We start from the raw sequence: 19,010 nt of genomic DNA on the forward strand, positions 1-19,010 counted from the left end.
AGGGGCAGAATAATATGAAGCAGGTGTTCTCATACTTGAGCACGCAGCAGAATCAGGTAGAGGGCTTCTGAAAACACAAGTGACGGGGCCTCACTGGAGTTTCAGATAGGGTAGGTCCGGGGTCCTCTCCCAGAATTTGCATCTCTAACGAGTGCGTAGGTAGTGATGATATTGCTGTTCGGAGGACCTCACTTTGAGAACCACGAAAGTATGAGCTTTTTAAAATGCACACTCACTGGCTGACTCCTAGGTTTAGGATGGGCCCATGAATCTAAACCCTGAAGGTAATTCTGATAGGGGCTCTGAGGAGTTAGGATATGGATTTTGGAGGCTACATATCGTCTTGTTTTCAAGGGCCTAGACCTCAGGACCATAACAGGTTCACACATGATGGGGATGGGGGATAGAGAGCAATTGGTTCCTTGCCCTCCTGGCTGGCATCCTTCCTCAGTTCTCTGGAATGTAGTGTGTGTGTGTGTGTGTGTGTGTGTGTGTTTAAAGATTTTATTTATTTATTTGACAGAGACCACAAGTAGGCAGAGAGGCAGGTGGAGAGAGGCAGAGGGAGATGCAGGCTCCCTGCTGAGCAGAGGGCTGGGTGTGGGGCTCATCCCAGGACCCTGAGATCATGACATGAGCCTAAGGCAGAGGCTTAACTCACTGAGCCACGCAGGCACCCCATGCAATGGGGTGTGTTTTAAGTCTAAAGTGGTACCAGCCAGGGAGTCACCACTGACGCTGCTGCAGGTAGCTGGCTGGGAGATTCAGGGACAGGGAGCTCCCGCCTGCCCAGGGAAGCTGCATCTCAAGCTTCTGAGTGCAGCCACTAATGGGGGAAAATGTGATAAAACCCTAGGTTTCTCTAAAACCATGGTGTGGACCCTACACCAGCAGCATTAGCATTACCTGGGACCTTGGTAGAAATGCAGATTCTCAGGCCCTGCCCCAAATCTATCAAATCTGAATTCTGGGAGTGGGGTCCAGCCAGACGCCCTGCAAGTGATTCTGATGCACATAGTTTGAGAAACAGGACTCTAAAGAATGACTGACACACTTGCCCATCTTAGAATCACTGATAGTAGTGCTTTGAATGCTTATTTCAGTCAGGAAAAATAGCTTGCTGGAAATTTGCAGTGTATTTAAGGTGGTACATTAATGCATTATAGGAGTGCGTGCTAGGATGTTTGGCAGTATCTCTAGCCTCTACCCACGACATGCCAGTAGTGACAACTAAAAACGTCCCTGGAGGAAGGCAGGATGACCTCAACTGAGAACCACTGAATTAAGACAAACATATATAATAGATGAATTTCTTTAGCAAATCTCTGCTAGGTTTTCAGGGATAACAAATAAAGACCTCAGCCCAAGGAAGCTTACAATTTTAGGTTGATAGTATCCAAAGTATTGTTTAAAAATATAATGAAATTCTATAGAGGTGGCTGACTCTTCCTAGGGTAGCTGATGAAGACTTCCCTCCAGTGGTGACATTGGATTCTCCAAAAAGAGAAAACAGGGAAGGACATTGGATTCCTGTGCAAAGTCTGCAGGTCAGTGCCTAAGTCCTTGACTCTTGGGTACTGGTGAGTGAGGTTAGGGAGTGAAGAGAGAGAGAAATGATAAAATGATAAATGATAAAAGTTGACTGAAGCACTCTTATGAAGGCCTCACAGACCATGTTACAGAGGTTGAACTGCATTGGGGACAGATGTGGTAAAGGCACCAGCCGTGGAAGGAGTTGAAGCATGGGAAGGCCGTAATCAGGTATGGTTCAGAAAGAAAAGAGTGACCTCCTACTCTCCCAGTGTTCTGCCTGCCATGTTTGCCTCAGTGTCCCCAGCCTGTTCGCCCCCATCATCTGCCTCTAAATACCAGAGCCCTCTACTATAGTCCTTGGCAGCTCTGAACTTCCTCCTTCATCTCACCCGCACCCAGAGCTTTGAAAACCATATATCCCTAACTCCATACTACATCTCTAGCCTCAAGCCCTATTGCTTGTTACTTGGTATCTCCCCTGAAGGTGCAAAAACACCTCAAACTCAACATGACCAAAATGGAATACGTGATCCACTTTTCCTAAAAACCCTTGGTCCTCAACCTTTTGTATCTCAGAAGATGGCACTATCTTCCATCTAGAAAACTTAGGCTTCTTTCTAGATTATTTCTTTTTCCTCAACACCAAACCAGCCAATGTCCAATTTATCACCAAGATTTAGGGATTTAATGTTAAATGTCTTTGTATCCATTCATTCCTTTAAAAAAAAAAAAAGATTTTGGGGCACCTGGGTGGCTCAGTGGGTTAAGCCTCTGCCTTCAGCTCAGGTCATGATCCCGGGGTCCTGGGATCGAGTCCCGCATTGGGCTCTCTGCTCGGCAGGGAGCCTGCTTCCCTCTCTCTGCCTGCCTCTCTGCCTACTTGTGATCTCTCTCTCTGTCAAATAAATAAATAAAATCTTTTCTTTTTTTTTTTTTAAGATTTTATTTATTTATTTGACAGAGCACAAGCAGGCAGAGAGGCAGGCAGAGAGAGAGGCGGAAGCAGGCTCCCTGCTGAGCAGAGAGCCCGATGCGGGGCGCGATCCCAGGACTCTGAGATGACGACCTGAGCCGAAGGCAGAGGCTTAACCCACTGAGCCACCCAGGCGCCCCCATTCATTTCTTTCATCACTTCATCCCCCACCTAAATTTTAGCTTTCATTCTCTCTTCTTTGAACTACTGCTGCCACTTGGAACTGGTATCCCACATCCAGTCCCTACTCTACCCTGTAGGCAGCACACCCTTCTAAGCAAAATATATTTGATGATGCCACTCACTGATTTAAAACCCTCTAACGACTTTCTCCTTTTAATTTAGGATAAGGTCCCCAATTCTTAGTAGTTCCTACAAGGCACTGCATGACCTGAGTGCTTCCTTTCTGGTCTCATCTGGGGCCACGTTCCTTCTTTCTGCTCCACTCTAGTCACACTGGCCTTTTGTGAGTCTTTTTAACTTCCCATCATAGGGCATAGGGCATTTGCACTCACTATCCCCTCTGCCTAGAGAGCTCCATTCCTTCACCTTCCCCCATTCCCTTGCATCCTTGTCTCCACATGAATGTTAGTCTCCCAGAGGTAGCCTTTCTTGGCTTGTAGCACATCAGCACTGTCTAGAATTATATTTTTGTGATGAATCATTACTTGTCTCCCACTGTAGACTGTAGGCTTTGTGAAGACTAGAACTTTGTCTGCCTGGCATGTTATTAGATCCTGAACACTTAGCATTTTGGAAAACTGCTAGATACACAAAACCTATTTTTGAGTGACTGTAGAAGAGAACCTGACAACCAGGAGACCAGTTAGCCCAGATAAGAAATGAGAAGCATCTGAATTAAGACATAGTGAAGAAGGAGAAGAGATTTTCAGGAAGTAGTATACGAATTAGGGTCTCTGGATATAAACAATATACACAGGCACGGTCTCACTTAAAAAAAGGGGGGGGGGATTCATTGGAGGATAGGGGGAATTCAGATTACAAAAGAATAACCTAACAGCTAGCCCCGAGAACAAGAGAAATCAGGGCAGAGATAGAAGGTAGAGATGCAGAAACGAATGGAGGGCAATCTCTTTAAAGCACTATTGGAGTAAGTCCATGTCAGCCATTTTCAGACCTTATGTCATTTCTCTCAAGATCCCAGGTCCAGAGAGAGAGTCTGGCAGTTCCAGCAAGGCTGCATGCAGAGGATGAGGAGAGTTTTCCACAAGGAAAGGTGAGTGTTGTTGATAAAGGAAGGAGTAAGGAATGACGCCAGCCAAATCCACAGATATCTTCCTCTGAAGCTTCCTCTGAAGTGCCCTTCCTCTGCCCTACAAAAGGGCATGAACAAGAAGGATAAATCGCAAGTTCACGGCTCATGGGAAGGGGGTACCATTCATCAGTTTAGAGAATACAGGAGGAAGGGCACATTCTAGGGGCGTTAGAGTTTGACTTGCCCACCAAGTACTGGGCCTGCAGTACGGCTCTGACCCTCAGGATTTAGGGATTTGGAAGTTGTCAGCCTCTCTCTCCAAGAAAGAAAAGCATGGGCATGGATGTGATGAGTAGGGACAGGGTGTTGAGTGCAGAAAGAGAAGAACCATGGGTGGAATGCAAGGGAGTAGAAAAAACTAAGAAGCAGGTCAAAGGAGAAAAGCTAGGCAGGTGAGCGACATATTTAATGAGGCACCCTGGCCAATTGAGAAGTCAGCGGTCTTGTGTTTTTGGTTTTTATTTTGTTTTGGTTTTCAAAGTAAGGTAATTTTCTCAGCCTCTTCTCAGGAAAGTTGCTGTGACCATGAGGTCGCCTCTCGGTGGAGAGCTCACAGCTTCCTTACATGTTTTAGAGCAAAAAGGAGAAGACTCACCTGTAAAGCCTGGTCCCAAATGGGTAACTAAAATCGATCAGTTATCAAGTTTTCTCCTAAATGCAGTCGTGCGCATAGCATCAGCATCACCCAGGAGCTTGCTGGAACTGCCCCCCCATACCTAATAAACGAGAACATGTAGTTTAAGAGCTCCAGGTATTTCATACCCACATGTATGAGAAGCATTATCCTAAAGAGGGATGGTATGGAATTTGTGGGTTTTAGGAATTGAAGAGAAGGGTGCCCCAAGTCTTACGGGGTCTAGAGGACTTGGAGCAAAATTCATTGCAACTTCATGGTGAAGAGGAGATGGCCCTGGGCCCACATAATTGCAGCACTGGTGGGTACTCATGGGGACTGGGTACCAACCTCGTAACCTTGAGAGCTTCCATGAGTGTCAGCATCAAGGGCACGAATGTACTTGCTCTAACATGGACCACACTTGCCTGCCAGGAGTCTGCAGCAGAACCCCCACAGACTGCATAAGCCCTCAGGGGGCTGTTAGATCTGGCAGGTAGGTCAAGCATGATTTCCAACGAATAATGAGATAGAAACCAAACAACAATAGTCAAATAACAAATGGAAGATGAGAAACTGTACCCAATGAGCAGAGTCAGGAATGTAGAAATTTGACTCCAGAGGGAAGGAAACAGGGGTGACAGCAAGCTAGAGAGGGAAGGCAGACAAAGGATGTTTGTGTCATTTTATTTATGATGAGCATGTTTGAGAACCTAGAGCTAAGAGATCAGTGAGGGAAAGGTGGTTGGCTTGAAAGAGCTTAATTAATGAGGCAAGACCCTTACCAAGAATGGGAAGGGATAGTTGTGAGCAATATTTAGAAGGTCGACTCAGCAGGGCTTCGTGACTGGTTAGACACATGGAGATGTGTGTGTGGGGGGGGTGGTTAATTTCCCTAGTGTTGACTCCAGGAGAAGCGGTGAAGTACAGAAGGGATGAATATTACTGCAAGGATTTGGCTCTGGTATGGATTAGAATTTAGGAAGATACAGGCAATGCCAACTTTTAATGTAGATAAGTTAATATGACTTGTGAAGTTTGGAGAACAAATAATAGTTCAATTTTCATTTTATTTATTTATTTTAAAATATTTTATTTATTTATTATATAGAGAGAGTGCACAGCAGGAGGAGAGGGAGAGGGAAAATCAGACTCCCCCTGAGCAGGAGCCCCATGCGGGGGTTCAATCCCAGGACCCTGATCATGACCTGAGGCAAAGGCTGACACTTAACTGAGACATCCAGGCCCCTGTCTATTTTCATTTTAAAAAGAAAGTACAACAAATCTCCCTGACATGTAGAAAATTTCTTGTCATGTTAAGCTAGTGATAGTGTCATTTTTTTGAAGATAAGTGATTTCTTTACCATAGAATTTTATAGAGAATGAATGGAAAACATTAATTTTTGTATAATAGGGAAATCAAGAACATTAACTATGAAGTTATAAAGCTAAAAATCTTTCATTTTGATCTGGTAATTCAATCACACAGTTAATAACTAGATGACAAAATCAGTTAAAATTAATTACTTCAGTTTCCACATGCTCAGAAAAATAAATACTTCACAGGAATCTGCTGTCTATTAAGAGCAGCACGTATTGAGTAACTTTTTAATACCTCATTTTTAGTGACTGAAAAATGATCAAAAGTCAGACACTTAACCAACTGAGCCACCCAGGCGCCCTGATCAAATTTTACTCTTAACAGATTCACAAACAATTAACTAGCAAGAATTAATAGTTAACGTTTCTTTCAGGCCTAAATCTATGGGGCATGTATTTGGTTGTGTAGGAGACTCACCCTACTCTAGTAATTCATTGATTTCCCGTGTTTATAATGCAGAAACAATCCCTTTTATAAGGGCCGTAAAGATGTAGCAAAAATCTGATTATTCATTGGTCTCCTCACATCAGCTAATGGCACCTCATTTACCTTGGAGGAGGAGCTGGGCTTTGCCTCACAGAGAACATCCTGGTAGCAGCCACAACATCTGTCCCCAGAAGCTGGCCCACCCCAGTCCTTCCCAGGCTGTGTAGGCTAAGAGTTTAGTACCTTACAGAAACCCATCTCCCTTACATCCTGCTCGAAGAGAGGACATTATCTTACTCAAAACCTGGAAGACTAAAATATTGAACTTGTAAGAGTCATTGTTGTGAGGGCTACAATTCAAGTTATCATTCAAAGAGCATCTAAAACAAAATATTACAGTAAGTAGCATAGAATAACATTTTAAAAGTAACAGGACTGAGATATTAATTTTACCTGGTATGTGAATAACTAGACAAATATTTGGAATTTTCAGCATTTTGTAGGTTAGACATAGGTGACATTTATACCAATTACATGTGCCAACATGAGGTATAATGATTATATTTAGTTACAGCATAACACTTCAGAAAGAATGGAAGTCATACAATTAGGTATCATTTCCCACATAATTCAGAGAAAGCCCTGAGGAGTACTGAAGTCACTTGAGAAGGAATCCGTCCTTCAGTGGGTCGTCATCTTCCACTATAAAACTTGCTGTACCTGTGTAATGGGCTTGTCCAGACACTTCCACTATAACAGCTTTAAAATCCCCACATTTTGCTTCCTGAGAAAAAAGGAAAGGAATATAATATCAAAAGACTGCACTTACATTGTGTCTGGCCTAGAGCCATATTCTTGGTTTTTATCATTTTAAAGAAAACCCAATGGTTAATCTTGTAGGTAATGGAAGGTTTTTAAGGAGAGTGACATGATCATGATTTGTGTTTTAGATAAGTTTAGCTGTAAAATGAGGACAAATCAGAGAGGAAAGCAATTAGAAACCTAGAAACTTCTTCAGAGGTAACCTTCATTCATTGATGGGCTCTTGAGTCACTAGGGCAGTTTTTAGGGAGGAGGGAGAAGAACAAAACAGAGATACTTTGCAGGTAGAATCGGCAGGCCTGGGGACTGATGTATGTGGGAGGTGAGGAGTAGGAATAAGTTCAGTGTGAGCATAGTTCCCCGCTGGGGAGTGAAACAGGGACTCTCATTAATCAAGATAGGGAATGAGATGGGAGGAGCACCTTTAGGAAAGAAGGAAGAGCTTTTTGACAAGATGACATGTCTCTGAGACCATCATTTCGAGGTGAGTTTGGTGGACAGTTGGGAATACGAGTGTTAGACTCTGGGAAGAGACACCTAGTAGGCATGGGAGGGGGGAAGGTTCAGAAGTCATCACCAGTGTGTGGTTGGGAGCTGAAACCTCAAAAGAGGGTAAAATTGCCCAATGGCATCAAGATGAGGAAGAGATGAGAAGGAAACTAAGGATGGAATGCTGGGGACCCATAAGTGGAAGGACAGAGAGGAAGCTGGGGCAGAGAGAGAGACCGGGATGGTGCCATTGCCATTGGAGAGCTTGGAACTATCAGGACAGAAAGGGAAGGCATATGGTGAGAGTGAAGATGTCCTGTCAAGTATGATTATTAACTATAAAAGAAATAACTCCAGGGATGCCTGGGTGGCTCAGTTGGTTAAGCAGCTGCCTTCGGCTCAGGTCATGATCCCAGCGTCCTGGGATCGAGTCCCACATCGGGCTCCTTGCTTGGCGGGGAGCCTGCTTCTCCCTCTGCCTCTGCCTGCCATTCTGTCCACCTGTGCTCGCTCTCTCTCCCTCTCTCTCTGACAAATAAATAAAATCTTAAAAAAAAAAAAAAAAGAACTCCCAGAGTCCATCCCATTCACCTTCACATGTCAGTTTTTCTTTAAAAAAAAAAAAAAAAAGAAAAACAAAAGAAATAACTCCAAATCTTAACTACAGAGTATCCTTTTTATTTCTTAATTTTTTAAAGATGTACTTATTTGTTAGGGAGAGTGCGCACGCATGCAAGCATCAACAGGGGAGGGGGCAGAAAGAGAGGGAGAGAAGCAGACTCCCTGATGAGCATGAGGGGGGCTTGATCTCAGAACCCCAAGATTCTGACCTGAGCCAAAACCAAGAGTTGGACACTCAACCAACCAACCCACTCAACTGCCCCTTATTTCTTAATTTTTAAACATGAGAATAACTAAATCTTATGATAAAATACCAATTATTAGATTAGGATACAGTAATACAGTAATTTCATTATCTTTTTATAAATCTGTAATAAAAGCCTCATTGAAAACTTGCTTTGTCAAATAACAATATAGTAGTGTTAACAGTGTAGGGTCTACACAGAGAGGTCCACGTTCAGAGTTTGGGTCTGATATTCACTAACTGTTTGACCTCTGGCAAATTAACTGAACTTTCTAATTCTCCATTTTATCACCTGTTTAAAAAGGATAATAACAGTACTGACTTGCCAAGTTTCTTGTGAGAATTAAGATGGTATGTATATATATATATTTTTTTTATTTTACTTTATTTATTTTAGAGACACACACAGAGGGAGAGTGAGAGAGAGAATCTTAAGCAGGCTCCATGCCCAACTCAGAGTCCAATGTGGGGCTCTATCTCACAACCCTGAGATCACAACCTGAGCTGAAATCAAGAATTGAACACTTAAGTGACTGAGCCACCCAGGTGCCTTGAAAAGTTATGCATAAAGTAGTTAGCTTGGAACTTTACAGTGAAGCACCCAATAAATGTTGTAGATTATTTTATCTTCAATCTCAGACTTGAAGACAATTCCAAATTTTTGCATAAAATCACTATATTTAATAAGAATCCCTAACCTAAAAGAAAATTCAATATTCAGAAAAATCAAACTTCAAAAACACCAAATTAGGATATAAAAGTCTGTATTATGATAGATATTTTGTTCTATTAAAGGACTTTTATGAATAGATTCATTTACTAAATGTATCTACTAAATTCTTTCCTAAATTTACTTAGTGTAGATTTCATTTACTACTATTTATTAGTGAATAGAATTTATTTCTGTTAGCACATTTGAAATTTGATTCTATTACAAAAGCTTTATTTTTCACAACTTTTCGGGATTTTCACATCCTATTATAAAAAATGAAACACTCCTATAGAATAAAAACAAAAAGGACAAAAAAATCCAAACCCTAAGTTAGTGGTTCTCAAACTTTTTGGTTCCAGGACTCCTTAATGCCTTAAGATTTGAGCATCTAGGGGCCCCTGGGTAGCTCAGTTGGTTAAGCATCTGCCTTCTGCTCAGGTCATGATCCCAGGATCCTGGGATCAAGTTCTCCATCAGGCTCCTTTCTTAGCATGGAGCCTGCTTCTCCCTCTGCCTGCAGCTCTTCTTACTTATGTGCATGTACTCTCTCTCTCTCTCTCTCTGACAAATAAATAGAATAAAATCAGATTTTCTAAGAGTTTTTGTTTATATAGATTATATCTATTTTTTTTAAAGATTTTATTTATTTATTTTACAGAGATCACAAGTAGGCAGAGAGGCAGGCAGAGAGAGAGAGAGAGAGGGAAGCAGGCTCCCTGCTGAGCAGAGAGCCCAATGTGGGGCTCGATCCCAGGACCCTGGGATCATGACCTGAGCTGAAGGCAGAGGCTTTAACACACTGAGCCACCCAGGTACCCCAGGTAGGTTATATCTATTAATATTAACTACATTGAGAGAATTAAAGGTATTTGTTCATTATTCATTAAAAAGTAATAAACCCATTGCATGTTATTGCAAACAACATATTTTTGGGAAAATAACTGTATTTGCCAAAACAAAAAAATTTTAGTGGGGAAAATCGCTTGTGTTTTACATTTTTGCAAACCTCCTTAACGTATGGTTTTACAGAAGACAGCTAGATTCTTGTATCTGCTTCTGCATTCATCAGTTGGCTTATCACCTGTGGCGTAGACTCTGCAGAGTCTACCATACACTCATGAGACAATAAAAGTGAAAAGCAAATAATGTCTTAATGTTAATGCATACTAAGTTTTGACCTTGTGGGACCCATGGAAAGGAACTTGGTGACTGCCAGGGCTTCCAAGCCACATTTTGAGAACCAATATCCTAGCTGAACAGAAGTTTTTACAGGCCTGCTTTAAAATTCTCTTTTGAGAGCTGGGACCTAACACCCAGCTCGGGCCTCTTCAGTTTCCAAAGTAGCACACTCACACAGAAGCAGCTACAAGAGTCACTCACCCTCACAGCCTTGCCCGTGAATACTGAGCCGGTGGTACTGCTTTTAAAGTCTCTGGTCTGGTTCAGTTCTAGAAGCCCTTTGTGGTACTGTAAGGCAATTCGGGCCGTCACTCCTGAGCCAGTAGGACTTCGGTCAACCTGTTTCAGAGTAAATGAAGGTGAGAGCATTCACAGTGTTCCAGTTCCATGCTATCTGGCTTTTGTGCCAAACGTTACAGTTTTAATACCTGTTCATCTGCAAACACGCAGATGTTGGTGGTTGCTTCCTCACTATAAGTGTCTTTTCCATCTGTCACTATGGTTCCGTACAGAAAGGAAAGGTCTTCACTCTCAGGATGACTGATTTTAAACTGCAAATGACAAAGAAAATCATCATGTAATATAAATTGTCATGTAGATTACTACAAAATATATATTTTGATTCAAATTTATCTTTGTAAATTATATAGATGGGGTCCTCTGAGGCATAACTTTTCACTCTGTCATTTTTAAAATACTTTTGGGTTAAGGCAGTAAATGATGTCTTTGTCTAGATGAATAAACATAGTTTCACTGAAAGTTAGGATTCTTATGATACCTTGAGTCCTGTCTAAGGAATTTGTCCTGCATATAGCCTCTGCTAAAGGAACAGTCCTATTTTATATACACACATACTCTCCAAACACTCCCACTCTTTGAAGCACTGACCCCAGGATGGTTACTCTACAGACTGGCCACAGCTGCTCAAACAGGACAGGCTAAGACGGTCCTGTGCTTCCTCTCAAGAGCTTGAAGGGAATAAGGCAGAACTGGACAGTGAACATCTAGAGCTGAGGTGAATTCCATGGCAGAGACGAGGACTTGGAAGAGGCTGGGAGGAGGGTGTGAGGGTGAGTGACACCCTTAGCTTCTTCTTTGTAAGTGTGTTACTTTGGAAACCGAAGAGGCCTGAGTTGGGTGTTAGGTAAGCCTCTTCACTCAGCTCTCAGAAGAGAATTTTGAGCAAGCCGAAGTTATAAGAATGCAGAAGCTAGTAGGTAAGAGAATGGTTGGAAGGGAAAAAAAAATCTGTAAAGGATGAAGTCAGCTGGTGTTATAAAAAGCAACAGGTACACTCAGAGAGAAGCACACACTGGATGCCTTCAGTGGCAAAGCAAGGTCAGGCCCAAGTGCACAGTGCTTCCTGCGCTTCTCGGGAGGTCTAGGTTAACTTTTCCTCAGCTTCTGTGACATCTGTTAGCTCTCAAACTATTATCTCACTCCACGTGCATCCTTACAATTAGTACATTTTCTGCTACTACTTACCCGTCATCGGGAACAAGTGAATAGATTTGGGTTCTTAAAATCCAGAGTCCATCCAAAGCCAAATTTAAGAGGTCTCCCTGCTGATCTTTGTTCTCCATCCTCCTCAAGCCCCCATGCCCCACCTGCACCACAGCACCATTACCTCTCACTCTTCACGTCTGCTTCCCCCACCAGACTGAGCTTCTGGAAGGTAGGTTTGTTTTCTCCTGGAGTCTCTAGCATCTAACATAGCATCGTGTGCGACTCACTAAATTCTAGGTAAATGTTAAAAGAAGGACTACACCTGAAACTCATATTATACCATCTGTGAACAAACTGGAATTTAAATAAACACTTTTTAAAAAAGAGTAAATGGGGCGCCTGGGTGGCTCAGTGGGTTAAGCCGCTGCCTTCAGCTCGGGTCATGATCTCGGGGTCCTGGGATCGTGTCCCGCGTCGGGCTCTCTGCTCAGTGGGGAGCCTGCTTCCCTCTCTCTCTCTCTCTGCCTGCCTCTCCATCTACTTGTGATCTCTCTCTGTCAAATAAATAAATAAAATCTTAAAAAAAAAAAGAGTAAATGAATAAAGATGAATGTGTACTAACTTCAGTCCCCACCAAAATGACCTTTCCCTAAATCTGCCTCAGTGGTGTGAATGGTCAGCAGTTCACAAAGTTGTTCTGCTGCCTGATTCAGCACCAATAGATAATACTATATATGGTCATCTCATACAAGATTTTCTCCTATTTTTCTCAGAATGCCTCCTCCCTCAAAGTCCACCCCTTCCCACCTTGGTAAGAAGTTCACGCTTTAATGACAAGTCCAAAATTGCTCCTTTTATTAAGAAAACTATGCCTTTTCTCTTAATCTCATTAAAAATAAAGTGAAGTTATTTCATGCCAAATTTTAGCTCAAACTATTAGCTGTCTGCTTAGTGAACAGAAAATTGATATAAATTCAGAACCTCAGAAATTGCTATGATTAACTAATTCTAGCTATTGGTAGTTACAGTCCTAGATAAATGACAATTTAGAACAGAAATAAAGTATATATTTTCATCTTTTTTTAAAACATTTTATTTTTAATTTTTTTCAAGATTTTATTTATTTATTTGACAGAGAGAGATCACAAGTAGGCAGAGAGGCAGACAGAGAGGAGGAAGCAGGCTCCCTGCTGGGCAGAGAGCTCCATCCCAGGACCCTGGGACCATGACCTGAGCCGAAGGCAGAGGCTTTAACACACTGAGCCACCCAGGCGCCCCTATTTTCATCTTGTTTAAGTTTAAAATTATGTTAAAGTTGCAAGTATGTTAAATAGGCCTATAGTAATTATTAATACAAGTATATAGGCACTCTTTCACAAGTTATTTTTTACTTAGAATAGTGATGAAATTCTTATATGCTAAAACATGCAAATACTGGATATGAGTTTTATTTACATGTTCCAATTTTAAGTGTAAAATGGCAGACTTGTGCTAGAAATGAAAGAATATTCTAGACATATTTATTATCCAAACTGATTTTATCAGAGTAGTTTTCCCAAACCAAAACTAGACTTACTCAAGTGGTCATTTAGGTAACTTCTTAGCAATATAGGAAAAATTTACTAATTAGGAATTAACGTTCTCTGTGAAATAAGACAAGGTCTGAAGAGATTTAATGAAATCTATTTTGTGAGCTCTAATTGACATTCATTATCTGCAAGTCTTGGAGAATGACCACAAAGCATATGCATTTCACATTAGTGAAATACTATTTGATACATTTTCTGTATGTGTAAATAGCCACAAATTATACTAGTATGTATATAATTAAAGTTAACAAGTTTCTTATTGAACATTTATTGTAGGTAGGCACTATTCTAAGTCCTTTGTACCTATTGTCTGACTTCATTCTTATAACAACCTATGAAGCAGGTATTTTGCAATTCCCGTCTCACCACAGGAAGGTTTGGAACTCATTCAAGTTGTGAAAAACTTAAAAGTGGCAACACTGGGACTCCTACATAGTCTTGCTATAGAGCCCAAGATCCTAACCAATGCCTTATTTTCAGTCCTATTAATAATTTAAATATGTAGATATTTAACTGCATAGATGTGTAATTTATATTCCCTCCATGCCACAGGGGCGGGCACCTTGTGATGAAAGCAGTGTTTGTACTGACCTGAGCTTTGACTGCTTCCGTCACTGCACTCGCAGCATCCACAAGGTCCCTTGTCTTTGCAGAACAAATGTCAAGTCCCAACCTTTCAGCGCTAACAAATGCATAAAATGCCCCACCATATGCAATATCTACCGCCATCTTTCCATGACCGGGAACATCCACTAAGAGATCTAAAAAAGATGTGTTTGAAAATAAGTTTGTTATAGTATTTTGGCAGTACAATTCAGAGCATTTTTAATATGTGTATTTTGGTGGAGGGGTACTTTTTTTTATCATAGAAAGGAATGAAGTATTTTTAAAATGAGTAAGCATCAATAATAGACATTTAGCTGAGTGATCTATTTTTAACTTAATGATACTCATCTAAGTCTGAGAACATCTAATGCCATGTTTTTCTTAAATCATGTATACTTATTTTGTTAACTACTTTGAGGATCTTTGCTAGAAAACCTTATAAAGGTGGAGAGAGGGGAAATCCTGAGGCATCAACATGTGAAAACAAGGGCAGAAAATATAAGTTCCCTCTCATTCTACTATTAAGAATCTTTTAAAGATTTTACTTATTTGTCAGGGAGAGAGAGAGAGAACACAAGCAAAGGGGGCAGAAGGCAGAGGAAGAAGTAGGCTACCTGCTGAGCAAGAAGCCTGATGGAGGACTCGATTTCAGGTATCATGACCTGAGCTGAAGCCAGACGCTCAACCTACTGAGCCACCCCGGTGTCCCTAATAGGAATAGTTTAATATAGGATTTTGGATCCTATTCACAAATTGGCTTTCTTCAGCTATAATGTCAAAACAAAATGAAAAAAAGATTTTTCTATGTAAGTTATATATACTAATTCATCTATGTATTTTCATCTCATGAAGCAGGCAAATACTCAGAATAAAGCCATTATAGAATCACTGATGTTTGCAGTATTTTTTTTGTTAGGATTTGAGAGTATTCTAAGTCCCCAGCTTTCCCAAAGTTTCACCAGAATGTCAGTTGTTTGAAATCCTAAATTTTTATTTCCAAAAGAATGGGGCTGGATAATATTTTGGGATATTCAAACTGTTTTTCTCCTTCTTGCATTTTCCTCTTCCTCCTCCCCAATTCAAGCTGTCTTGGTGATCACTACCTCTGGGAGAGTGTATGGTAGGGGAGAAAGCAGGTTTTATGGAAACCCAAGATCTGGGGGGAAAGATCTTGGGTTTCCATAAAACCCAAGTGTCCAAGTTTCCATAAAACTTCAGTGTCCTGAAGGGTCACCGTATTTCTCTTGGTCAGTAGAGAAATTTCCTCTGGACCGAGGAAAGAGGTGGCAGGTCTGGAGTGCAGAGGACCTATGCTGACTTCTCACAGCACTACGGGGGAGGCTACAGGGTGTGACAGAGGTAACAAAGAGGAGGGGAGGCAGGGACAAGGGCCACATGGCCAGGGGAAGATGATGCTTCACTGGTTGACTGTGCAGGTTGGTGACCAAAAGGTCCTCTTCTTCAAGACCTTGGCTCTTTTAAGAAAGATTTGCTACACATGTATCAGGAAAGGGGACAGCATGTAGACCGACAAGACTAGGCAAATCAACAAGGCAGGATGGGGTCTCAAATTCAGAAACTCTGAAAAATAAAATACAGCTTGTATGCCTGAGTTTGCACACTGAGTCATACAAAGATACCAGTCAGTATGCTCTCAGTCCCAGGCTAGCCCCCAGAGCCCTTCTAACACATGATGTGTCAAAACAGAGCAAGTTTATAGTCAAAAAAGTAAAATATGCCTGTGGAACTTAAGAGCAACTATGAATGAAACATGTCTTTATCTTGATGCTAGTGTAACATAAAAATCAGCCTTAACGAAAGGAGAATGAGGAAGTAGATGGAAAAGCGGGGCTGCTGGAAGCTGGAAAGCTAAGTGTGGATTTGGTGTCCTCATGTATAAAATGGAACTGCTAAAGGGATGAAGAGATTTTAAAAAAATGTGATATATACAATGGAATATTATCCAGCCATAAAAATGAAGACTGTTCTGTCCTGTGCTACAACATGGACAAACCTTGAGGCTATTATGCTAAGTGAATTAAGGCAGTCATAGAATTAACACTGCAAAATCTCCCATGAATTAGGTGTATAAATTTTTCAAACTCTTAGAAACAGAGCAGAATAATAGTTGCAAGGCACAAGGTTGGGGAGGGGGAACAGGGTGTTACTGCCTGATAGATACAGATATTTAGTCATGCAGTTGGAGGAAGTTATAGAGACATGCTGTTCCGCATTGTGCTTATAGTTAACAATGCTATACTGCATACTTAAAAATTTGTTAACAGGGTAGATCTCATGTTATATTTTTTTCAACTACAAAAAAATGAAAGAGCTAAACAGAAAAAAAAAAAAAAATGGAACTATTATTCCTGCCTGAAAGGAGTGTTGTGTGAATTCCAGGAGATAACGTGTGGGGAGTGCTTGGCACAAATGAGCAATATGTTAATGTTAATGGTAAGGCCAAAAATTTAATTTCCAAGGGGAATAGGGTTCTTAAGAGGATATTTACACTTGTTAATCACCATATTCTTCTCCCAATTTCATTTACTTAGTTACCCATTCAACAAATATTGACTACCTACTGTTCCAGCACTTGAACACAGTAACACAACGAAGTTTTCATTTTAGCAGTGTAGAATGGAAAACAACTCAGCAATCCTCTGAAGTGGATACTGTTGTCATCTTCATTTTGCAGATGATGACCTTGAAGTGTGGAATCCCTTTTGCAAGGTCATCAAGATGGAGAGGGGATAGAGCAGTAACCTTGAACACTTGTCAGTCCACCCTTTTAGCATTATTCAAAGTAGAGAATTTAGGATCTTTTTTAATCACTCAAAGTGATCATTACTGCCTACCAATTATCGTATAGTCACACAGTGTAGCTCTCAGGAACTATGTGCTTACAGATTGGCTGCCCTGCCCCAGCCAGCCCTGAACTATGATGTCATTGGTGACCCTGCTGCCAGCTGTCATCTCCCTTGAACCTAGAGTGCTTCCAGTCTGCTGCTGGGGTTGCCTAAGGAGAAATTGGGTAGCTAAACTATTTAAACTGCTGAGATTTTTGAGATGCAATCCTAACCAAACTCCTGTCTATCTCAAGTGCCCTCCCTATCCAGATGTGACATCATTTTCTCCTAGAGGTCAAAGTGCCATCAGTTTCCCCAGGGGAATTCTTCATCAACCCGTGTGTTTCAGCTGTCTGAGGTTGCTCTAAGACTGACAAATGCTTGGGCTATTACTGCCTCATTCATATATTAGGCTAATCTAGAGTCCAAATCCTCAAGAAAGATCAAGATCTAATAGCATGCCCCCGATGTTTATAGAAGCATTATCAACAATAGCCAATTGTAAGAAATGTAAGAACCCAAATGTCCATTAACTGATGAATGTATGCAGAAGATGTGGCATGTATATATGTATGTACCTACATGTATTTAATGGAATATTACTCAGCCGTCGAAAGAATGAAATCTTGCTATTTGCAACAATGTGGAGGCTTAGCATAATACACTAGAGTGTATTATGCTAAGCGAAATTAGAGGAAAATACTGTATGATTTCATTCATGTGGAATTTAAGAACGAAACAGATGAACCTAGGGAAAAGGGGAAAAAAAAAGAGGGGGACAAACCATAAGAGACTCTTAATGATCGAGAACAAACTGAGGGTTGCTGGAGGGGAGGTGGGGGGGGATAGATTAAATGGGTGATGGGTATTGAGGCACTTGTTATGATGAGCACTGGGTGTTAAACCTACAGTCCTCCTGTCTCTCGAAATGTATTTTTTAAAATTTTTAAGTACTTTGCATACTCTCAGTAAATCCTCACCAAAAACTCAATAACAAGTGAAAAAATACAGGCACAGAGAGGTTAGTAATTTGAATAAGGTTGCATAGCTTTAAGAGGTTATCAGGATTTGGACTCAGACAACAGCTGTTTTTGTTCTTCAAGAATAAAATCAGCAACATCTGTATCTTCCTGGTTTATAAACTGCTTAGTTCATTCATTCTTATTTAATTATTTCCCAAAGAAATGGGGAAGGCACTTTCACAGGTGAGGAAAACAGGACAGGGTTTAGTAACTTGTCAGGGGGTAATGTCTAGTAAGTGTCTTCTGAACCAGCCAGTGAACCCTGGCACTTTGGCTGTTCTTTGCTCTTGCCTTGACCCTATCTGACTTACCCAACTGTGCAATCTCTAGGAATGCCTGACAGTGAGGCATGAGGCGCTGAGTAAGGGAGACACGGAATTCTGTACTCCTGAAGGCCCTCAAGACCCAGACGAAATAATCTGCGGCATACACGGAACAAATCTGCAAGGCTAACATGCTGACACACATTTGCATTGAGTTATCTTTTTATTAACTGCAAAGGCTTGTGGGTGGGTTAACTGCACTGCGTGAGTTTCAGGCCAGAGAGACAGTGTAGTTAGTTGCGTCCCAGAGCTGGGAGGATCTCGTCCTTTACCTGTGGCCAGCGCGAACGCCGGGACGCTGTGGAAGCGCACCCGGCCGCGGCTGCGGCCGCCCTCGCATTCCACGAAGGCGGCCACCAGCCCGCACGGGCAGTGGATGTTGACTCGGGCCTCGCGGACGTCGGCCGGGGGTGCGGGTACCAGCCCGAAGTCGAGGGCGAAGCGGCCCAGCGCCAGCACTGCGTGGCCGCACATGGAGCTGTAGCCTTCGTTGTGCAGGAACAGGACGCCCAGGTGCGCCTCCGGCAACTCGCTAGGCACCAGCACAGCTCCGTACATGTCCCGGTGACCCCGGGGCTCGAACATGAGCCGTCGTCGCAGATGGTCAAGGTGCTGGCGCATGTAGCGCCGCTTGGCCAGCAGAGTTGGGCCAGCCACTTCCGGACACCCCGCCAGCACGATGCGCAGGGGCTCGCCGCCCGTGTGCATGTCCACCACCGACAGTGCCGGAGTCCCCGGGTCGTGCGGGGGCAGCCGCGGCACCGCCAGCGCCCTCTCCATCGCGGGAGTCCCGGGACGCGACGACTTTTCCGCAGCGCGAACCTGGAGCCCACGGCTCAACCGCCTACTCCGCGGGAGAGCGTTCCCTCCGGGGCGGGGCGTCGGAGCAGAGACCGGAAGGGCGAGGGG

General features: G+C 42.3%; 1 protein-coding gene across 1 annotated transcript; it reads right to left on the reverse strand.

Moving 5' to 3' along the window:
* Positions 1–5,868: 5,868 nt before the first annotated feature.
* L3HYPDH (trans-L-3-hydroxyproline dehydratase) lies at positions 5,869–18,984 on the reverse strand. The gene is made up of 5 exons (XM_047736100.1): positions 18,374–18,984; positions 13,896–14,065; positions 10,698–10,820; positions 10,471–10,608; positions 5,869–6,986 (listed from the first exon to the last, which is right to left on the reverse strand). Exons 1-5 carry the CDS (start codon positions 18,879–18,881, stop codon positions 6,861–6,863), a joined length of 1,065 nt encoding a protein of 354 aa, XP_047592056.1. The 5' UTR covers positions 18,882–18,984; the 3' UTR covers positions 5,869–6,860.
* Between the last annotated feature and the right edge of the window lie 26 nt (positions 18,985–19,010).

The sequence above is a fragment of the Lutra lutra genome, chromosome 7 (genome assembly GCF_902655055.1).
Source record: "Lutra lutra chromosome 7, mLutLut1.2, whole genome shotgun sequence".
In the NCBI taxonomy this organism is placed as follows: domain Eukaryota; kingdom Metazoa; phylum Chordata; class Mammalia; order Carnivora; family Mustelidae; genus Lutra; species Lutra lutra.